At 47.5% G+C, this 24,228-nt stretch overlaps 1 protein-coding gene across 3 annotated transcripts in view; it reads right to left on the reverse strand.

Annotated features, from left to right (window-relative positions):
* ELMO1 (engulfment and cell motility 1) overlaps positions 1-24,228 on the reverse strand; it is a 391,973-nt gene that overhangs the window by 114,410 nt on the left and 253,335 nt on the right. For all 3 annotated transcript variants that reach the window (XM_059655863.1, XM_059655865.1, XM_059655862.1), the window contains one exon: positions 1,007-1,143. In XM_059655863.1, coding sequence (XP_059511846.1) covers positions 1,007-1,143 — 137 coding nt within the window. The remainder of the gene's footprint in view (positions 1-1,006; positions 1,144-24,228) is intronic.

Raw genomic sequence — 24,228 nt, forward strand, 5'->3', positions numbered from 1 at the left:
CTACATCAGTTCCAGATGCCACAAACCAGAACTGCGGTGGGAGAGAGGGGATGTATATTCAGAGAAAAGGTGGTGGGAGGCAGAGGCCAACCAGAGATCAAGTAGAGCTGCAGTGCAGACCTTACCCTTACGTTGTGCCCCAAGCACAAGCCCACGGGGCCCCAGGATGCTGATGAGATCAGATGCTTACTTTTAGAGAGTTATCCCCCCAGGACCAGGTGAGTGGGCGTGGGCGATGAGGCTGACGACACAGTAGCAAATTAGAATAATTCAAGGCTGAAATACACCTGCACCCAACATCATTTATGAGCCATGTTATCATTGTTATAAGGCCTTTATCTCAGGATAAAGCTTTTGTTTATCTTGAAAAGTCCACATGTTCCTCTAAGTTGTTCAACACTCTTCTCTCCACCCAACAGAAAGAAACATGAAATTCACACTCTTACAGAAAACCAAAGGACTCCTCCATTCAGTGAACCAAATGCGTTCTCTAAACCACAAGATGTTCCATATAGACTTACGCAACTCTCTGAAAGAGATCTTGCAATTTAACAGTCAAGGGCAAATTGTCTCAACACATCCACAATCCACAATGAAACCCAGCGCCCTGGACCAAGCAGCCTTCCTGACCTCATCATCTCCAGGTCCGCCACCTGCACAGGTGAAAGGGAGGCGTTTTCCCCACAGACCTCGCAATAACAAGGCATTCCAGAGTCATGTCACGGAAGAGACGTAAGATCATCTCAACATTATTTTTCACAAAAGCGCCTCTGCTGCTGGCCTCAGCTTAGTAAGCCCAAAGGAGCACAGCTGCTCGAAGCTCATCCCCAGAGAGGACGGCATCACCAAGAGCCTCATGTCTTCCTTCCTTCTTTCTCAAAGCGACCTGAAATCCAGTCGTCCCCATTCTCCCAACAGCCCACTGCCTTCCACACATGGCCCAGGGGCCTGCAAAGTGCGGCTCCTTGGGGGACGAGGTGCTGCCTCTGCTTCCGGTTCCCCTTACCTTGTTGAAGTCTTCGGAAGTCGCCCTCATCTCCTTCCAGGTCTTGTTCAGGAGCTGGATGCAGATGCAGAAGAACTCCTCGAAGGATCTGTCGTGGGTGAAGAACATCGGGTGGAAGTCGTTGCAGGTCTCACTGGCTGGAGGAGAGAGAAGGGAGAGGAGGGGAATGACGGGACAGCCCCGTGGGGGTGCTCCAAGGAGAGATGACGGGAGGCATAGTTGGCTCAAGCCATAGCGGGTAAAAGAAATGCTGAAAAGCAACCTAAGAATAGATGCTGTGCAACTTTGAAGTTCAAGGTCGGATTGTCAGACCTACCCATAGGCACAATTTTTGACGTAAGTCAGGTCCTAAGCCACAGCATGACATGAGCCTTAGGGCTGCTCCTGGCCCAGATCTCTGGTGTTGAGTATGAGCTCTGTATCTGCCTTCAATAACCTTATGGAGACTGTGCAGAACTCCCTCTCCACCACAGCTCCTCCTCCTCCCTTAATTTCTCCTTTCTCTACAGACCCACTGGCGGAGGATGAGCTTCCCTGCATACACAATTAATTGCAACTTGGAAAGCAGTTTCCTTGATTATTCCTCCAGGGGGCTCTTTCCCCCCCCTTTAGGCAGTGGGTAGGGGACATTTGAGATCATTAACCATCTGGTGCCATTAACCACTTGCTTTACACTCCCAGACACAGGTGGCTGGAGGTTAAAGCAATCCAAGTGGCTTTCAAGGTCACAACTGGTCAGATCCTGGGCCAAAACATGAGGCCAGTCAACCTGCCTGCGAGCCCCCTATTGTCAAGTTTCCTCGGGTCAGACTCCAGGCTCTGAGCTCCAGGTGCAGCCACCTCTTCTTCTTCCCTGACCCCCGCCTCAGCCCCAACCTCTTCTCAGCTGTCTGTCCAGGTTACACTCTCATAGCCCTTTCCCACGCATCACATTTGATTCTACCAGGCCTCATACCGTTCATATCTATGGACAACGATACTAGAGTCCAAGGAACTTGTCTTTGTGACCCCCAACACAGAACCCTACTTTATTTTTTTAAATATAAGCTGTTAAGTATAGTAAAAGAATTCTTATGCTAATTGGAACCTCTTAAAGGCCAATCAGTCTTCAAGGCTCTAAATCAGTGGTTCTCAACCTTGGCTGCACATTAGAATCACCTGGGAATCTTTTTAAAATCCTGATTTCTGGGCCTCATCCTCCGGAAATTCTGTTTCTTTGTGATGGGGTGGAGCCACAACATTAGTAACCAAGAAACAGGATTTCCGGAGGATGAGGCCCAGAAATCAGGATTTTAAAAAGATTCCCAGGTGATTCTAATGTGCAGCCAAGGTGGAGAACCACTGCTCTAAATGGTGGAATTTCAAGCCCCAGAAGCCCAGGAGAGGAGGGCGGGTGGGTTACAGCAGAGACTTCTGCACTTGGGGGGAGCCCTGCTACAGCCACTTGGTTGAACCTCAAGTTCACTTAGAATCCTCTCATGCAGTTGAAGGGTCCCTGACCAGACCTAAAGGGACACACTCTGCTCTGGCAGGACCACAAGTTCTTATACACTGACCTCTTCTGTCGCCATCCTTTACAAATACAGTGAATTCCCAACCTCTGAACAATTTAAAGCAACAGTGTCCAGTGTTTGTACAGCTCACCCCTGTGGAGGGTGGAACCCCATGTGAAGACAGGTGAAAGCGGTTTTCTTCTAGACGAGGTAAGGGCATGGACTAGCAGCAGCGTGAGCCATGTGGAAAGGGTTAGGGTCTGGGGCTGAAGACGGGTTCAAGTCCAGGGCCTGCCAAGCAGGAGCACGTCATTTCGTCTTTCTGAGCCTTGATTCTTTTTTTTTTAATGTTTCATTGATTGTTTTAGAGAGGAAGGGAGATGGAGAGAGAGGAACATCGATGTGAGAGAGAAACAGTAAGTGGTTGCCTCCCACACACACCCTGACCAAGGATAGAACCTGGGTGTGTGCCCTGACAGGGAATTGAACCGGCAACCTTTCGGTGCATAGGATGACAATCAACTGAGCCACATCAGCCAGGGCGAGCCTTGGTTTTCCTAACAAAAAAAGTGGAAGTGAATCTCCTCTGGCTTTTCCAAAGGCCTCAGAGAGGATCACATGACAAGATTCTTGGAAAAGTGCTTGGAATGGATAAAAGTTGACGTAAATATGGAGCGAGGCGGTGGGTGATAACGGATGCTCTGCCCGTGTATCCTTCCCAGGAACACTGATTGTTCTTTGCTTTCCCCCAATTCCTAGTTGAGCCTGTTCACATCTCGGAAATTACAGGCAAGAACATGTAAGTCACCCCATCCCCAGCCTGAGTGACCAGCAGAGGGGCGGCAAGAGTGAAGGCCAGACCTGAGACAGAGCTGCTTAGGGAACCTGGAACTAAACACGGGCGGACTGTGTTTGCCGCCCCGGGCAATGAGCTGCCAGGCTCACTTTCAGAAGCACTGAAGCCATGAAATTTACCAGCCCACAGAAGCACTTTAAGGCACCACTGCCATCCAAACACTCATCATTAATCACATTATCACACTCGCTCTTCCCGGCCCAGTGGGATTATGTGTGTGCTTTATGCCCTAGTTAACGTTTTGATGGGATTGCTAGAGCTGAAATAGCCAGGCGCGCTGAGACCACCAAGCCCTGCTCCGCCTGGGTGAAGAGAGAGGGCGGCAACGTCGCTGATAACAGGGCCTGTTTGTTGGGCCATGTCACAGACCAAGGGCTCTGCACGCGTTATTCTCCGCACACCCCTGGAGGCGGGCACTGTGCTTGTCTTCACTGTACAATCCCGAAGAAATTAAACCTTCTGCCAGGAGCTTCGTTCGGGTGGCCCCAAATGAGCATTTGTAACCCAGTGCAGTTGGCCCGGCAGCAGGCTTCCTGCCTCCGTTGATGTGAAGCGCTCAGGGCAGCTCCCTGTGATGGCTGCTTTGAAGATGAACCGCTCCACCCACAGCTCGTGCTTAGGCAGGAACAGTGACGGCAAGAGGCAGGCTCACCGCAGCTGTGAGCCCACAGGATGGCGATGCTCACTCCTGTCCAGGGCCCCTGGCCCTGGCCGCCCCACTGGGAAATGTGAACAGGCCTCAGCCTAAGGGGACGGCCTCGGTCCCGAGAAGAAGGTCCTTAAGGCAGAGGGTTGAACAAGCAAAGAAAAACAGGGAGGCGGGGCTTACAGGCGCTTTAGAAAAATAAAAACACCTATTGAGGAAAAAATGTTGAAGTAGTATGCAATGATTTTACAAATAAAATCCAGAGAGAAATTTTCAATGAGACAAAAATAGTAACACCTTTTAAAAAACAAAATGGTTGTTAAGCACACTATTTTTAACACAATGAGATTCTACTTTATAAAAATCAACTGAATGGTCTTTTAAGTGTGGAATATTTAGGTGTCCTCAGAGCTGATGGTAAAAAGGGTTCTTATTATTTTACTGACACCCAACTCGTTTATAAATAGGCCAGCGTTGCAGGCAGTTACAATCCATGCACCTATGTCTTAACAATAAAAGAAGGCTGCGCTCTCAGGTGGCACATTGCCTTTCAAAGTAGGTTTTCTCCTATTTCCATTGGATGATGTGAGCTGAGCTAGACATCCTTGCTAGTGCCTCAGAGAACAATGTCTACTGCACGGAATACAGAGAACAGGTTCCGGTGCTGCCTGTGACCTTGTGAAGGTCACCTCAGCTCCCTGGGTCCCAGGGTTCTTACCTGTAAGATGGACTAGTAAAGTTCCTGCCACTTTTAAAATTCTAATACTACACACATGCACAGTCACTCACACACACACAGTCACACACACACACACACACACACACATGCTCACATATTCACTCACCAGATAATGAACTTTCAGCTCCCAGGTGCCCATCAATAATCACAGGGCTGGGGGGCTGAACCCGCCCTCAACTTTACTTCCTAAATTAGCATCTCCCTGAATGACAGGATGGCTCCACATTTCATTCCGGGTGTTAAGGCATCAAAGAAGCATTGGGTAGGCTTAGAAGATGTTTGGTGACCTAGTATTTACTCTTTCTCTCATCAGAAAATTGTTAGTTGCTTTTATACCCTCCTGACCTATTGATATCACCTAATGCAGACCATTACTGTTGCGTAAAGATAGAATGACAAGATGACAGGCGAATGCATATAATTCCTGCTTTTCCATGGGAATTTTCTAAGACCTAGGCAATGTTTCCGATGCTGAAAAGCTCTCTTCCGTGTGTTCCACGACCCCGTTATGCTCAGAGACACTGGGAGCCCATTCACCAGTGCCTGGAGGTCAGCAGGTGTGGGGGGGCACGAGCAAATTCTGATGTTTTTACCGAATGTGCCCAACATAAAGGGCATTTTGCTTTAACATTCTGAGTTACAGTTAGAAGGGGATCCATTACATGCCCACGAAAGCGGTCCATACGTGAGAACTGCTGGAGTGACTAAAAACTGGTTAGTTATCCGCAGCACGGAAACTCCAGTTAGCGCTGCTTGTGGCTCTGGGGTCAGTCTACAGTGCCTGGATGAGTTATCAGATGCAAATGTGAGTGTGTACCTTACACCTTTGCAGAAAATCTTCCCCGTGACCTTGGCGCTTTCTATTTTTGGACACAGTATTCTTTAATGGCTTGGTTTTGAAGGCTGGGCACTGAGTGGGAAGATGTGAAAAGTTCAGACCTTCGGTAGGTGGGAGAGGTGGAAAGAGGAGAGTGAGGGCAACGAACTTGAGGTCCCCCCACTGCTGCGAGTCCACCAATACAGACGCTCCCACCCCTGCTACTTCAGGGCCGGGATCAGAGGCGAGACACCCGCTCAGCTCTGCCCAGCCCCGAAGCCTGGTTTAATAGAACTGCATATTCCTTTCTATCCTCTATCAGGCCTAAAAATAGTATGAAATTGACATTGAAAAGACACACAGCAGCTAATCCAGGGCTTCTTTGTTCGCCTTCCCATGGGCATTTTTAGAAGGACACTGAGAGAGGTAAAGAAAATACTGACTATAATACTTTTAACGATGAGGATTTTTTAAAAATGATTTTAAAAAATTAAAAAACAAAACAAAACACCTGACTGGTGTGAGGGCTGAAAATCAGACCCCAGCACCGGAAGAGAGACAATTCTGTGAGGACGGCCTGCGGCCACGTCCCAGGCGTGCAGCGTATGTGGTGAGAGAGCAGGGGTTCTGGAGCAGGCTGGCCTGGGTGCAAATCTCGGTGTCGCTATTTAATAGCAATGTGACCTTGATCACATTACACTTCCTATGGACCTCAATGTCCTCGTTAAAAAAAAAGAAAGAAAAAGACAATGTCTCCCAGCTCATCAGATTGCTGCTGGGATTAAATGTAAATCCATACATCAGTGGTTCTCAACCTTCCTAATGCCGCGACCCTTTTATACAGTTCCTCATGTTGTGGTGACCCCCAGCCATAACATTATTTTCGCTGCTACTTCATAACTGTAATTTTGCTACTGTTATGAATCGTCATGTAAATATCTGATATGCAGGATGTATTTTCATTGTTACAAATTGAACATAATGAAAGCACAGTGACTAATCACAAAAACAATATGTAATTATATATGTGTTTTCCGATGGTCTTAGGCGACCCCTGTGAAAGGGTCGTTCGACCCCCAAAGGGGTTGCGACCCACAGGTTGAGAACCGCTGCCATACATGGTTCATGTATTCACTGAGATAAAATAAGCACCCATAAGTGCTAGTGGTTACCCGTTTTACTAGCAAAATAATAATTATTTACTTAGCTTAAATTATAAACCTGGAGGAATTACACTTCTGGATAGAAGACAGTATGCAACTCTAGTAATGAAGACATCTTGCTATTGGTCCCCGGATGGAAAAGCAGAACAATGGACTAGAACAGGAAGTCTAGACGCAGACCTATATATCCAGTCACCAGGTTTATGACAAAGGTAACACAGCGGTGGAAGAGGTTTCAATAACTTATGCAGGGCCAACTATATATGCATTGGAAAATATGAGCTAGGAGTCCCTGCCTCACACCACTTACAAAAATCAACTCCAGGTGGCTTCTAGATCTCAGTGTCAAAGAACCAAGAAGCTTCCATATAACAGGAGAATCTACCCATGACATCCAGCTGGGCAAAGGTTTCTTAAACAGGGCAGAACAATCATTACCCCTAAGGAAAAGTGCTCATCGAATTATATTAGATCTTCATTAAAAGGTACGATAAGGATGGCAACCCCAGAGTCGGAGAAACAGTGGCACCATTACCTGACAGTGAGCTGGCAATGGCGATCTATAAATAAAATACCCTGATAACTCAGTAAGAAAAGGACACAGCCCAACAGAGAAATGGCCACCATGTGAAGAGGCATTTCCCCAAATAGAGTATCTAAGTGGCCAATAAACACATGAAAAAGTGCTCGGCTTTTTCAGTCACTAGGGAAATAGAAATTTAAACAATTCAAACACCCACCAGAATGGCTACAGTAAAAGTATGACACGTTCTAAACGTTGGTAAGAATGTGGAACAAACAACATTCTCATACACTGTTGATGGGTGTGTAAATAGTTTACCCGCTTTGAAAAGCAGTTTGGTAGCATTTATTAAGCTAAAACAGTCATACCCTATGACACAGCAATTCTACCCAAAGATAGAAACCAACAGAGATGCATACATGCAGTACATGCTGCATGAGAAAAGTATGAGCATGTTCGCAGCAGCACTATCTTGTTAGAGCCCAAAACTCAAAGCAACCAAACTGTCCATGCAAGAGTTATTAGTTAGATAAATAAATCTGTTTATTCATACAGAAGAAATTGGCGGGGAGGGTCCCTGACAGTTGCGTAACATTCTCTATCTTGATCTGGGTGGTAACTAAATGAATAGTCGTTGGTTGGAAAATTCACTGAGCTGTTATATTCTTGGGTTTGGGACACTTACATGCATTCAAGTCACACTTACATTAAAAGGCAACTTTACTCATTGAATCCTATATCATTGTTCCCAGACAGAATCAATGACCACTGTTCCTGTACTCCATTTAGCACTTATTTCATCTTTCTGGTATTGTGCTTGGTTTTTGCACTCCTCTTGTCCTCCGGGGATAAGCTCTTTATGGCACAATTGTGTCTTACTTAGCCATGTCTCTCCTCAACAACTTACACTTAGAAGGTGTCCATGAATCTTAAATAAACAAAAAATTAAAAAGAGTTACCTTAAAAAGTAGAATATGGCTTTCCTGATGAGTAAGAAGGGACAATGGCTTGTCAGACAGGTCAAAGTCATTTCAGGTGATTCAGGTGGGCTTCTTAGGAGAGGCACTGGTCCGCCCTGCCCATCGCCTCTGGGACCAGGGACTGGCATGGCATGCAGCCCAGGTGACTGACCGGACAGAAAAGCATCCCACCTGTCTAGGCTGGCATCCTGAGCTAACTGGAATCAGCTCCTAGAGTTGGTCAGGGGCCCTCTCTACACCTGGGCTAGAGTTTCATTTCACCTGCTGGATGGATAAGAGCACACGTATGCACTTTGTTTTGTGGATGGGGATCCTGACCTTGCTGATGAGTCTTACAGCTGCTAATGTGATGGGTTGTGTGAACTCTAAGAAGAATCACATGTTTCTTTTAAATGAGCTTTCTCCCTCCCTCCCTTCTTCTTCCCTTCCATCCATCCAAGTGTGTGCATGTCCACCTGTTTGTCCATCCATATATCCATCCATCCATCCATCCATCCAACTGAAAGGTGGTTAGGAGCATGGCCTTGGAGCCGGGTTGCCTGAGTTTGGATCCTGGTTCTGCCACTCCTTATCTATATGACCTTCAGCTCCTGAGCAGGGAGAGAGGAGTAAAAGATGAGGCAGAAGAAGCAGGCTGGCATCAGATCAGCTAATTCTTTGTAGACCACACGAGGGGATGTGGACTTTATTCCACCTACAATGGGAAGCCCTTAACGGGGTTTAAATAGGAGCAGAGTAAAGACTTCTCATCTACGTTCTTCCTCTACATTTGTCTCCTTTAATGGAATTAAAATTCAAGTAACTTAAAGACTCTTATTATTCTGGAACCCATGTACTTGGTACTTGGGCATATTAAGGAGGAGTGGTGAGCCAGATAAAAACCTTAGTGCTAAGTGGTTAGGAGTGTCAGTTCTGGAGTTAGGACTGGGGCTGGATTTTTTCCTAGGCGCCTTAACTGTGTGATCCCAGCCAAGTCCTGTAATGTCTCGAAGCCTCTCTTATTATGATGACAATAACAGTAACTTATAGCTTGCAGAACTGAGTAAAGACATAGTGAGAAGATTTCCATAAAACGCTTAGCAAAGCATTTGGCATATAATAAGCACTCGATAAATGTGGTCATAAAATGTTATGCAGAATACAAATGTGGTGTGTATATCACCCCCCTTCCAATCTTGAATTATAATATAAGGTCTAGATTACAGTAAAATCTTATTTACTTTCACCTCCCTGCGTGAAGGTCCCCAGATCCCCTGGAAAGTTATATAACAGCATTCCCATCATCATCTTGTGAGATGCTTAACCAAAAGACAGAATTTGCAGAAATTCCAGTAAATTAGGATTGCTGATAAGCGCACGCTCCATGACCCCTGGGAGTTTGCTTAGAATTGAAAAATGGTCTTGCTGATTCGCCCTGTTTTTGCTCTTTCCTTTGTCCTCTGGCGGAAACTACCAAAATGTGCAGGAAAATGGAGCCTGGAACCTTGGAACCTTGTCTGTTGGCAAAATAATTGTTTCTGGATCCACTTATAGGCCTACAACAGGGCTCTTTCTTGGCCCAAAGAGAACGGAAGAACAGCAAGGAAAAAGTGAAGTATTTGGAAAGGGGTATCAACCTTGAGGTGTGAGTTAGCAATGCAAAAGCAGGAAGGGAGCCCCTCCCCTTGCTAAATAGAGCCTGCCTATGCGGAAAGAGGAACATTCTGGTTGGGTCTGAGAACAGTCAAGAGAGGCAGAGCAGAGGAGAACATATTCCAGAAGCAGTTTCTGTTCGCCCTTGTTGAAACTCCCTTGTAGGGAAAATTATTCTGAGAAGTGGCACATTAAGAGGCTGTCACACAGCACATGTAGCATGGATATAAATAACTGCCCGTCCAACTGCGTACAGACGGCCCCCCGGGGGGTAATGCTGGCCTGGAGGCAGATTAAGGAGCAACGGGGATGCGCCTCGCTGAAGACCCAGCAAGAACAGGGCACACCATCCCATGACCATGATGACACCTTGGCCCGGGGCGCAGAGCCTGAGCCAGGGCTGCGGAGCTGGTGAAAGGGGCTAAAAATAAGTGATCTTGAATCTGAAAAATGCAAAATTAAGCAAAGAGGACATGCCAAGGCTTGCTCATCACATTCTTTCTTGTCTTCAACGCTCAGTCAATGACTCCCCTTACAAACTCAGTGACTGCCTGGGGCTGTTAGGACAAAAAACGCAAATACTTCAGCAAGGCATTCCACCCTCTCGGTCCGACCTCCTGCTCGCCTTCTAACTGACCTCTGACACAGACTGAACCCTGAAGTCAATCCCAGCTTCCCCTCGTTACCAAGGAAACCGCCCGCTTGCAATTGCACATGGTAAGCTGCTGGGTCCCCCTTCATGCAACCCAGGGAGACATCCCCCAAAGCCCAGCCCTTTACTCAAGACGCTTCCCTCCAGCCTCGCCAACCTGCCTCTCCCTTTGCGCACCCTCAGACCTTGACTTTCTCCACCTGGCGGGGCTCTCCCCCTGACTATGGGCCTGCAAAACCCAGGGACTTCCATGTAGTAATCTCTGCATTCGTCATGGTTCTCCCAGGCTGCCCACAGCACACCCTGCACTGCCTTCCAGCGCATGGTGCCTCCAATTTCTCTTCTCCGTGGTCTCCACGGTGCCTGCTTTGTGCATGCTTACGGAACAGGATAAGGGGTGTCCCCCAACTTTGGTACCACACAGTCTTCACCATCCCTCTCCCGCCTCTGTGACCACACCCCTGCGTGGAGCAGGGCCCTGCTCGGACTGTGTGACAAGGAACAGGTGGCCTCACGGACGGCATCATAGGGCTGGCCGAGCGTGCACCGCGGGCAGTGACATTAAGGGAGATAAGGAGAGATTAAGGGAACAATCCACTGGCAAGCGTGCCTTTGCCAATGTGGGATTTGAGAAGATGGCGATCTCTATCGGCGAACAAGAAGAGAGTTAAGTCCCTAATCCTCCGCCTGCCGAGCTGTAGTCTGTTCAGTCCTCTTACCCAGGACAGCTTGATAAGGAGCCTGCTCTCCGCTTCAGACCACGTGGGCAGGTCTGCCAGAGCAGAGCTCCAGGCCCCAGAGCAGGTCCTCAGGCCTGGAGACAAGGACCCAGGAACAGGTCTAGCTCAGTGATGGCGAACCTATGACACGCTTGTCAGAGGTGACACGCGAACTCATTTTTTTGGTTGATTTTTCTTTGCTAAATGGCATTTAAATATATAAAATAAATTATCAAAAAAAAGTCTTTGTTTTACTATGGTGGCACATATCAAAAAATTTCTATATGTGACACGGCACCAGAGTTAAGTTAGGGTTTTTCAAAATGCTGACACGCCGAGCTCAAAAGGTTCGCCATCACTGGCCTAGCTGCACACAGGCACTGGATGGAGGTTGCCAAAATGAGAAGAAACATAACAAGTCATTAAATGTCAAACCAGGGACAGTGGGCTGGGAAACTGGACAAGCACGTAATCTGACAAACTAGGCACTTGGCAAATCTGCTTCAGCCAATTGGCAGGTGAGCAGCCTAGAAAGGGGCGGGCTTTACTTTACTGCAATGACCTGAACCTGCACTCCCCGAGGGAGGCAGGTGCAGCTGCTATCGTCCCCACTTCACAGATGGCAGCACTGAGGCACAGAGGACGGATGGACGGATGGACAGACAGACGGAGCTGGGCTGCCAGCGCTCACTGGAGGCAGAGCCCAGGTCTGGTCTGAGTCCCCGTTTTCCTGCCACTGGCCAGATAGTCATTTCCCTCCATGGAGGATTTTTAAAGCAGAAAGTTAGTACTTCCTAGAATGTCTATGGACTGTGATTTAAGAATAAATTTAATTCCATTTCTTACTTGTCTGACCCACTATTTTAATGAAGACTTGGTCTTGCTAACGAAGGTAATTTTGGGATATGCAATTCTTACAGTTGGTCAGACAGCTCTGTGGCAGACATATATTCCCATAGAAATGTACTCAGTGCTTTACAACTAAATGATTTAATTGTCATATGGCAATTAAATATGAGACAGGTTTGATTGTCACCTCCAGTTCACAGATGAGGAAACCGAGGCACAGAGAGGCTCAGTGACTTGTCTGAGGTCACACAGCAAGAGAGCGGCAGAGCCAATGTCAGTGTGGGAGGCAAGCAGCCTGCAGAGGCTGTGCTCTGACCAAATATGTGCATAACCAGTGCACTTGGAGGTCTTCTTGCCCCACCAGCTTTTTAAATATATATATAGTATTGTTTTCAGAGAGGAAGGAAGAGGAAGAGGAAGAGGGAAATAGAAACATCATTGATGAGAATCATTGATCAACTGCCTTCTGCACGCCCCACACTGGGGACCGAGCCCGCAACCCAGGCATGTGCCCTTGACTGGAATCGAACCTGGGACCCTTCAATCTGCAGGCCGATGCTCCATCCACTGAACAAACCGGCCAGGGCAACCCCACCAGCTTTATAACCACACAGCTGATGCTGCTCATGTCTTGCCATTATGCTGTGAGATTAAGAACTTGCCACCCAGCCAGTGTGGCTAGTGGTTGAGCATGGACCCAGGAACCAAGAGATCATGGTTTTGATTCCTGGTCAGGGCACATGCCCTGGTTTTGGGCTCAATCCCCAGTAGGTGGCATGCAGGAGGCAGCAGATCAATGATGCTCTTCTCATTGATGTTTCTCTCTCTCTATTCCTCTCCCTTCCTCTCTCTCTAAAAATCAATAAAAACATATAAAAAACACAACTTGCACAGAGCTGACAAAATAAGGCCACCGGGCTCTCCTGACCCTGACTGCACACACACATATCCATGACTACCCCAGGTATCTCGTATTTTACCATCTCTCACCAATACAGTCAGTCCTCACTTATCATTGTCGATAGCTTCTGCAACCTTCCTCGAAACAATGTATAACGAAACCAATTTCACTAAAGGCTAACTGACGTAAACAAGAGTCAAGTTTCTGTGACATTTCAATCGTGTTATAGTAAAACCATGTTGATCGAAGTGACATTATTTGAGGACCAGCTGTAAATAGCCAAACTGAATCACTTCCATTCATGAAAAGCAATCCAACATACTCTGATTATCATTTTTTTAAGACTATGTTAGGATTCGATCTCTGTTTTTCACAGACACAACCTCAAAAAAACCCCAAAACCCATGTGTCCCTGCTTTGGTGGCATTTTGAAAAATTAAGTTTGAGTAGAACGTGGCATATTCCAGGGTGTGTCTCCAGAATGTATCTTGTTGTCTTGAACATACAGAAATCCTAGAAGTGCATCTGATAAAAATGACTTTCACTAGCAGAGAACACTAATAAAGTTAGGTTTCAGCTCTTGTGACTGCTTTGGTGAGACTTGTTTTTTTCATCCCACCCAACATGTGGGTGCCGATGGAATGCCAAAAAACCAAACACTGGTCTCTTGTTCCTGGACCACTGGGTTGGGAGCCTGTGTTGATTCTGCCTTAGAAATGTGTGTTGGTGAAGAATTCAGTTTGAAATGAATGGGTAAAGGTATATTTTAACCCTTCATTGTCTAAGCTCTTATACTGTCTGTGACTCACCCCCTTGGCTTCAATAACATATAATGATAACTAACCCCTGATGTTTCTGTAATATCCTGTGTTTCCAGGAGGTTGTTAACCAGTCAATGCATTTCCTCTAGAATTTACCCTACCCCAATTCAGCAAAGGTTATTTTGGCCTCTTTCTTCCTAAACCCTCATCAAGAAGAGGTCATTTTAGATAAAAACACATCTTCATGAAATAAAACTAAGGAGGAAACCAAATATAAGGTGCTTTTAACCTCAGGAGGAAGATTCTGGTGAAAATTCTCAGCCTACCTTCCCTGCGAAACAGAAGTTAATGCCGGCAGGCACTTTCATGCCCACTCTTTGCACAGTTATTTTACATTATGGTCATTCAATTCTGTTCTTGGTATTTTGAAACCATTTTCTCCCTCTTCCCCCACAGATGCATTTAGGAAGTTTCATTTCACAAAAAGACCCAATTCTCTAAACACAGAGGGTGTTTCTGTTATTACCACTATTCTCTCACACTTACAAGTGATGAGGGCATCTCATATGTCACTAGAAGGCACCAGAAGAGTCCCAACATGGCCCATGTTTCCTGGTAAGAAAAACTTTCTGTCTGGTGCGCGTGCACGTGTGTGTGTGTGTGTGTCTGGTGTGTGTGTGTGTGTGTGTGTGTGTGTATGTGTGTCTGGTGTGTGTGTGTGTGTGTGTGTGTGTGTCTGGTATGTGTGTGTGTATGTGTATGTGTGTCTGGTGTGTGTGTGTGTGTGTGTGTCTGGTATGTGTGTGTGTGTGTATGTGTATGTGTGTCTGGTGTGTGTGTGTGTGTGTGTGTGTGTGTGGCAGCCATTAGGATTTCAGAGGGAAGGAGATGGCAGCCCACTGATCCTGGGTCACTGTTCTTCCCAATCCCACACTTCTCTTGTCTCCTTCATAGACTTGCTTATTGTTTTGGGTTCTTTCACTTTCCTGCCCAAGTCTGTTCTCATCTTTTTTTCTCTCTCCTGTCTCCACTCTTTCCAGAGGAGAACTCATCTCGACCTGCTTACAGCTGCCATATCTCTAATTTGAGCCCAGATCTTTCCGAGCTCCAGACAACCAACTCCTCATTGGACATGTCCGCCTGGGTGTCCCTTAGTCACCTCAAATGCAAGCTGATCCAGCTGAACTCACTACCTCTCTCGGGGCTGACTGGGCGCCCATCCCGGCTATCTCACCCACAAGGTTGCCAGGCTGGCCTTGACTTCTCTCTCACTCACCTTAATATCCTAAATACTTCTCCTTTCCTTTCCCACGGCCACTGGTCTTGGTTCAGGTGCTCAAAAGGCTCTCTCGGATTAGGACAAAAGGCTCCAAACATGTCTCCCACCCTCAAGACGGGTTCTCCTCACTGCCCTCCGTGCGGAGCGCGTTCCATCTGACTAGAGCCACAGACACAGAGGCAGCAATAACAAGAGCGTGCATCTGGTGTATGGATGCTTTCTCATTGTGAACATCATTAAGCCACTGCTTAACACCCCTCAGAGAAAGTCCAAACTCATCAACTCTCCACAATGGGGACCCTGCTGCTCCTCAGAGAGCCAATTTCAGCAATTTTTTTTTAAACATAAAACTTCCAGAATGCATTTATCGGGGCAGAGGGAGAAAACAATTTCAAAAACAAAATGGAATGACTGAAAGAACAATTAAACTGTTTCCCAGACTTCTAGACCTTAACATATGCTTTTCCCTCCGCCTTAAACACCCTTCCTCATCTCCTCCTCCTCCTCAGGCCTCCCGAGATCCCCTGCAGTGTTGCCACCACCACACCTTTATTTCCATCATCTGTGGGCTGACACTTTTAAGTGTCTCCATCTCACTACCAGGCAATTTCCCAATTCTCTGTCTGCTTTAGGGTCTCCCCTTAGGAATTCTTAGGCCCTGGAGATGCAGGACTAGGCCTTCTCTGTCTGTGTGTAATCAAAATGTGTGTGGAATGCAAGCTGAACTGGTCCCGGGCGGATGGAACGATATTATTAAAGTCACAACTTGAAAAAATTCTTCATCTCCTTACAGGGAAAGACTGCACCAAGATTCTCTTGCCAGTTAGTCACTGAGCATCCCTCCCCACTGACAAAACACACCGTGGCCACAGGAGAGGGCTCCGCGGGGGCCAGGCCCACTCATGGCAGCGCCTGGGCTAAAATAGGCGGGGGAGTGCGGGACTCATCCCCATTCTGAGCTGGGAAACTCACCCTCCTGCCCTCCTGAATTTAAAGGTACACTTGCTTGGCTGGGTCCGGGCTGCACCAAATTCTGGGCCCAGGGGAGTCGCTGAAGGAGCACCCCGTGAGAGGGCACCCCATGGACCCGCTTCCTTTGTATGTTCAAGGTGACTCAGGAGACAGCCTCGCCATCCACTCCCCTACAAAAGAACTCGCTCTCCTTCCTTTTCGCCATCCATGCTCTGGGGGCTTCCTTGGCACCTTTGGAAACAGCCCTGGGAGCAGGGGCAGGCAAGCTCGGGGCAGCGTGAGAACTGGCCTTGTTCATTTCTAATGAGCTACCCCATGTGAAGCGCCCTTCACCTGAGCAGCATGGATCCTCTGGAGGCCGCCGAGGCTCACATCACTCCTGGGAGGCTGTCCTGGGCTGCAGTTGCTCTTTGGTCATCAATGGGGAGCGGGAGGGCTCGATGGAGGAGAGACCCTGCAGTGTGCCCCGAGGGGCTGGCACCTGGAGCTGGTCTCCCTGAGCCCCACTGATAAACGGCTGGTTGGACATTCTTGGTTATAAAACTCAAAGGTCAGCCCGGCTGGTGTAGTTCAGTGGTTGAGCATTGACCTATGAACCAGGAGGTCACAGTTCCATTACTGGTCAGGGCACATGCTGGGGTTGTGGGCTCAATCCCCAGTGGGGGGCGAGCAGGAGGCAACTGATTAATGATTCTCATCATCGATGTTTCTCTCTCTCCCTCTCCCTTCTTCTCTGAAATCAATAAAAAATTTTTTTTAAAATAAAATAAAACCCACAGGCCTGGCCAAGGAGAAAGAGAGTCTGCAGCGCCATCGGGCACCAAGCAGTGGACGTGAGCCAGGCGAGAGGACAATTAAAGGGCTGCAATCTTGTAAGGCTTCCCAGGCCATGCAAGGCGCCAGGGACCTGCCAGAGGGAGGAATCTCAGGCAGTGCCGCTCGCTCATTCCAGAACAGGGTCTGAGTGGCGACCCAGAGAAGCGGGCGCAGGCTGCCCCAAGGGCAGCGGAATGTGGACCGTGAGGAAGGACCTCCGAGGAGGACCATGCCAGGTGATGGGCAGCTCAGCACAAGGGCGGGTCTGTGCTCCGAGAGGGACTGGCATTAGAAGTGGACGCCTTGAATTCCTGGTCCTAAATGAGTTTTCCTTTCAGAACAATTTCCCAGTGGGGCCCACTTCAAATCCCATGTCTACTCAGTCTCCAAATGCCATAAGCACCGTCTCTTGGGAGCCATGTAAGCGTGTGCAGGTGAGTCTGCCCGCAAAGGCGTCGCTTCTGTGTGTGACTCCATCAGAGGGAGGTCCAGGGCGGCCGGGAAAGGAAACCGAGCCGAGACCCACGGGCCACTGCGCTCGGCTTTCTGGGGCTCCTGATGCAGTGGATTCTGCCTTCACTCAAATAGAAGGAGATAAAAATACGCGCCACCCACTCACCACACAGGCGCACCGCAGGGCTGGATCGTGTTCAAAGCACTTTGAATTTTGATGAAAAAGTGCTCTGTGGAAGCTCAGCTCTGTTCTCAGGAGTGTTGGGCGAGAATGAAGCAAAAACAATGTCTAGAACATGTGTTAGGAGCCAACCTCCCCGCCACGAGATCCTGGCTTTGGAGCGAGTCAGCATCCTGCAGTCAAGGCCTGAGCACTCCTTCCCCAGAGGCAGGGCTGCAGGATAGGGCACTGGATGGGGAAGAGCTGAAGAAATGAGGCCGGGTAGTATCTCTGATGGGAGGTTTCTGATGTGAATACAGAATCTGATAAGATAATCGCCAGGCAGTTTGTCGCAGAGGAGGGATTGGGGACAGGATGTTGGAGGCCAAGGTAATCAGAGTGGATTCTTAAAAAGCCAGGGAGGAAACACAAAGAAGACCCTGAAAGAGCCACGATTTCTGCTCAGGGCAGGAAAGGGTGGGTGAGGAGTCCAGAATCCTCAGCAGTGCCGAAAACGACAACAGAAGATAAAGGAACTGTGCAAACAGTAACGCCGACGACTTTGACCGCAACACTCGGCAGAAGAAATTAGACTGTTGGGAAGCTTAAGGAACAGTCCACTCCCTGGTACAAAAGAGACACATGCTTCCTGGGCAAATTATTTCTTTTCTCACAATCTCACACATCTGAGAGACTCAGAGGAAAAGATGTATAAAAAAAAATCTGCAAAGATGTTCCAGTTTCAGACAAATGTCAGGGACGGGGATACTGAAGCTGAGCTCAGGGGTGATGAAATACCAGAGGGAAGTCCACAAGAGAGATGTGCATTTTTGGCTGTGAAAGTCTTTCTTCTTTCTATAATAGATGCAAGAGCCCAGCTGGTGTGGCTCAGTGGCTGAGCATCATCCCATGCACCAGGAGGTCATGGTTCGCTTCCCGGTCAGGGCACATGTCTGAGTTACAGGCTCGATCCCCAGTAGGGGGCATGCAGGAGGCAGCCGATCAATGATTCTCTCTCATCATTGATGTTTTTTTCTCTCTCTCCCCTTCTCCCTTCCTCCCTCTGAAATCAATAAAAAGATATTTTAAAAGTAAAACTAAAAATAGATACAAGATACCGGAGTTGGAGGGAAGCTTCAGGAAAGGACCTAGTAACCAGAAGTGATATAATCAGGGGGGTTGGACTTCCATGATGGGGAAATAGTGGAAGCAGGTTTTCAACAAATTGAACGTGGACGAGAAGATGAGAGAAACAGAGATCACTGGAGAGTCTGGGTTTGCAGAAATCGCAGGAGAATAAAGTAGCCGATGCAAATGGGGAGCCAGGTGGAGGGAGGGAGGTGGTAAAGGGTGAGGGGCCAGGGCCTGGCTGGTGAGAAGGTGAGAAGCACCAATCGGGTTATTACAGAGTAGAAGCCTGCTCCTGGCTGAGATTTATTTGTGGAATTTTCTGCATCCACCAGTTAACCTCACTGCAAATCAAAAGGCAGCTCTCCGACGGGAAAGAGAAGAAGGTGCCCTTCCCTGCTTCTCCAGAAGTGAAGAGGGTCCGCAAGGGAATCGGTTCGAGGCAGCGTGTGGGAGAGTTACTCGTGTTTTTCTGTTATTTCCCACAACCTTCAACGTTTTTGTTTGTACCCCAGGTTGATATTTATGTTTGTATTTTCTTCCCCAAATCAGCCAAAAAGCAAATCAGCCATTCTGTCATCGGTCCCGGCCAACTCTGTCCGCTAACCCTACGGCCAAGGAGACTGAAAGGTAATTGGGCTGCTTGCTCCTGGGAAGACACGGTGCTTCCTGGGGGAGGACGTGGTAAGCGGTGCCGGGAGCCAGGCCACCAGCCGCCCGAGCAGCCCGGACACAGGCTGACAAACACAAGCCAGGCCGGCTCCATCCTTGAGAAAACCCAACAGGGGGAGAAGGCGGAGCAGTCAGTGGGAATAACAGGCTGGACAGCAGCCACAGAAACGGGTCATTTGCCTGGCACCCCACCAACCTGAGTCCTAGGCGCAGAAGAAGGCGAAGTTGGGCCACTTTCTAAGGACATGAAAATAGACAGATGACAGGGTGTCAGTGGGAGCAACATTTCACGCCTATATCTGCACACATTTCTCCCTTTTTCTCACCCTCTCTCCAACCCGAATGCGTTCCAAACGCCTCCCTATTTTTCATATAGAATGCAGAAACTCTTACAAACTAGACAGGTCATGTTCAAAGGGTTTTTATTGGTATGCTTATTTGCTTTTGCTTTAAGAGATCACCATGTTTGGACCGAACGGATGATGCTAAAACACACACTCAGATGCATTCATCCGCGGCTCAGGACATGGTGAACGTGGGCAGCTGACACCCTGAAAGTATTCATGTTGGAAAAGGAACGGTGGGAATCATGGGAAAGTTAGCCTACTTGAAAGAAACCGAGTGGAGACTGTAACCAAGCATATGACCATGTTTCCAGATGATGATGGTCCCAATTCAACAGGCACAGTGCTTGGCGGGCCATCAGCTCTGCTCCCCACCCCACACCCCCCAAAGATATATTCCTCCACTGTCCTCTAGGCCTGTGCCTTTCTTTCTTATTTTTTTTATTCTAGAAGGGATTTCTGTCCTTTTTTTTAATTTTACATTCTCAATTATAGCTGACCTTCAATATGATATTAGTTTCAAGTGTACAGCAGGGGTTAGACATTTATAGAATTTACAGCGTTTCCCCAATATTCCCAGCACTCACCTGGCACCATACATAATTATCACAATACTAGAGGCCTGGTGCACAAAATTTGTGCATGGGTAGGGTCCCTAGGCCTAGCCAGTGATCAGGGCCAATCAGGGCCTTCCTTCCCTGGCTGCTGGCTGGGGCCTTCCTTTATTCTGTGCCGCCCCCGGGTGGTCACCGCATGTCATAGTGAGTGGTCAGACTCCTGAGGGGACAATTTGCATATTAGTCTTTTATTTTATAGGATTCTATAGGATTGTTGACTAGATTCCCTGTGCTGGACTGCACATCCTGTCACTCTTCTGTAACCACCAATCTTAAGTCTCAACCCCTTCCCCTTTTTCATCCAGCCCCCCATCCCCACTACCCCCTGGCAACCATGGATCTATTCTCTGTATTTATGAATCTGTTTCTGTTTGTTTGTTCCTTTATTTTGTGTTTTAGACTCCACACATAAGTGAAACCAGGTCCTATGCTTTTCAATCAGGGAACTGCACAGAGACCACCTCAATGGAAGCAGAAGAAAGCGAGCATGAAGCCTGTGGCCCTGGGACTCTACCCAGACGGTGCCCTGCTTTCTCAGAGCAACTTCTTTCTCTCTCTCTCTCTCTTTGTTTTTAAATCCTCACCCAAGGATGTGTTTCCCATTTATTTATTTATTTATTTATTTATTTGAGAGAATGGAAGGGAGGGAGGGAGACAGGGGAAGGGAGAGGGAGCGAAAAAGAAAGAGGGAAACATTGATCTAAGAGATACATGGACTGGTTGCCTCCTGCACACACCCACACCAGGGCCAGGGATCAAACCCAAAGCCCAGGCATGTGACCTTGACTGGGAGTTGAACCTGAGCCCCTTCAGTGTGCAGGCCACTGCTCTAACTACTGAACTATACTGGCCAGGGCAATTTCTCTTATTTTAATAGAAACCTGTGGAGATAATGAATTAGCAAGTCCATACCAGTGACCCAAAAGACGTTCATGATATTTTGGGATGGACTTTCTGGTCTCCCTGAATTCTTCCCATTAATGTTAGTACTTTTTCTGAATATTCTAATCATCGCCTTTCCTTTGAATTCTTAGCAACAGATGCTGGAAATGAAAATGTATGACAAGTTTCTCCTCACTTAGATGTTTTCCTTCTAATATTACCAGATTCAGGAAACTCTGAGATTCATTTTTTATTTCTTCAAAGGATTAGAGAAAGCTCTGTGCGAGGCATAGTGAAACATTCACTGCTAAATAAATAAAATTAGTTTCAAGTGTAGAGCAGGGGTTAGACATTTATAGAATTTACAGTGTTCCCCCGATATTCCCAGCACTCACCTGGCACCATACATAGTTATTACAATACTAGAGGCCCTAGGGACCCTACCCATGCACAGATTTCATGCACCAGGCCCTGATACCATATTCATCAAGGCCTAAGAGGTAGAGATGATGACATGCCAGAGCCTGAGGTAAAATGGTTTGTTTTGCTTCAAACTCCTTTGCCCTCTGTCCCTGGGTCATGGGAAAGAGCAGGGGCAGCACAGCTCCCCCCCTTCACTGGGTTCCCACCATGAGTCCTTGCTCAGGGTCCAGGAAGGCACTTAACAAAATGTGTCCTGGCCTCTTTTCCTGTAAAATTAGAGAGAAGATTCATCATTCCAATTTCACTCACTACTGACCCAGCAACGAGGGAAACTGACAGGGTAATTCTGACTTTTCAAGGTAAAGGGGCTCCATCACGAATCAGAACCACATGGGCACAAAGGCCACTCATCCGCGACCCAGAAGCAGTCGGTGGTCCCCGTGCACTCTCCTTGTGGGAGGTTCTCTCTCCACACTGATTCCAGGTGATTCTAGTGCAGCCTGTACCTACTTCTCCTTCCTGACCAGCAGCAATTGGGCGCCCACGTGTATACATGTCTGCTCCTTCTGTGTCAGTTGCTGTTTTTGTCATAATGATCCTGAATGCTCTCCAGATGGGTTCACATCCATTGGTGGTGAATGAGAAGACCTACTGGTGCAGAACTGCAGATTGGAAGACCTATTTGCAGAAAGTGCAGTATCTCAGCTACTCTTGTCTTTGACAAAGTCCCCTTCGCCAAGCGGGATACCAATGAGTAAGATGACATCAAATGATCTCTAGTTGGCTTTAGTTTGGGGCTTTGAGATTCCCCCTCGCTTTTTTCTCTGGTAGCAGATGTCTACGCTGAATGTCCATCTTTTGAAAACTGCACTGTTCAGTATGTTAGCCATGAGCCATCTGTGGCTGCTTAAATTTGAATTCATTTCCTTAGTCATACTAGCCACATTCCAGTCACTTCGGTAGCCACATATGTACACATGCATACATGCCCACACTCATTCCCATCGCCACAGAAAGCTCTGCCGGACAGCGTTGCCATTACACCTTCCCTTAGTAAAATGAAAATTTGTACTTCTTAGTTATTCTAAGATTGGGGTCTACAGTTTAGCTTAAATCAACATTATGTTGATCATGTATGGAGGGGAGACAAATGCAGGTCAACAAATAATTCAAATAAAAAACTTCATTTATCTAAGTAAATCATGTGGGTTGTGAGTGTTGACTGCTGATGGTCAGCACATGCCTGGCGTGACAAGCAACACTGAGAGGGGCGCCTCCTCCCTAAGATAGGACGTCACCGATTGTGGGCCCTGGAATGAGCAAAGCCCGTCACACACTCAAAGTAGTTTCTCTCGCCATGTCATCACCAGTCAATGCATTTCTCTATCAGGGAAGGAGAAGGAGGACATTATAGAGCCCAACCCATCAGCCAACTATGGTAGGCATGAGAAACAGATGCTGTGCGTCCTTAGACGTGCAACATTGAGACTGTAACCAAGTCTAAGAGCTGCCTGGGAACAGGAAGGTGGGCAGATCAGAGGAAAGCACAGCACATATGACAGGTGATGTCAACATCCTGCAAAGGAAAGGGAATAGGAGGAAACAACGATAGGTTACATCTTGCATGACCTTGGTTGTCCCCACCATGTCTTAGGGGGAAGGAACAATGGGAAGATTATGTCCCCATTTGTCATTTTATAGCCATGAGCCGGAGTCATGAAGGCCTTGTTCATCATGGACAGATTGGAGGCCCTTGAAATATACAAAACATATTTCAAATGGGAAGGTCTCTGCCTGCCTTGCTGATCTGCGGACTCTGGAGTTGTCATTAGAATGGTAGTGATCTGCCTGTGACAAAGGAAGGTGGGGCTGGGGGGAGTGTAAAAAAGGCTTCTATTTCAAGCTTAGAGAAGACACATACACATTTACTAGCATAAGGTTCAAGTGTGTCTGTAGATAGATGGATGGATGGATGGATGGATGGATGGATGGATGGATAGATAGATATAGATACATGTTGTTTTATCTTTGTCCAATTTCTCCAAAACTTCTCAGGAGACTGAGGGAGGCTTTGTTTGAAAAGCACCACCGGGGAGACAAAAAGAATGAGTTTTTGATAGAAGCTTAAAATAAATACTGGCCAGAGAACGGAGAGTGAAATACGAGTACCACGCTGTGCAGGGCGGTGACCTTGCCCATAAGGACATGCAAGGTGACGTGGTAGAGCAGCCACCACTCTGGTGCACCTGCCGAACTGAACTGCTGTCGGGTGAGTTACCCCGACGGGGCCCCCGGTGCTCCCCACCTTGTCTTCTGTCCTGATGAAACACTGTAGCTAACTGCACTTTTGAAAATAAAGAGATTCATGATTTATGGTTCACAAAATACGAACCTGCTTTCAGGTCTTCTCGACAGCTCTATTTTGTTCAAGAGAGTTATGTGTTCACTGAGACTGTTTTATACGTTATCTTCCACATCACCGTAAGGCAGACTCAGAGCCGGGTGCTTGTGTAAAACCCGTCTGTCTGGGGCGGTATTAGGAATTAATCAGAAGATTCCTTATTAACCACACTTCTACTATTAAACATCGACTTCCTGCTTTGTTTGTTTTTTATTGGGGGTGGGGGCTAGGTACCTCATTTTAATTGGAGGGCTCCCTGGGTTTTACCCACAGAGCCTGTTGATCGAGCAATCATGCCATTGAGCTATCACGTGAACCTGACCCGAAACTCACAGACGCCTCCT

The sequence above is a fragment of the Myotis daubentonii genome, chromosome 10, assembly GCF_963259705.1.
Source record: "Myotis daubentonii chromosome 10, mMyoDau2.1, whole genome shotgun sequence".
Taxonomy (NCBI): Eukaryota; Metazoa; Chordata; class Mammalia; order Chiroptera; family Vespertilionidae; genus Myotis; species Myotis daubentonii.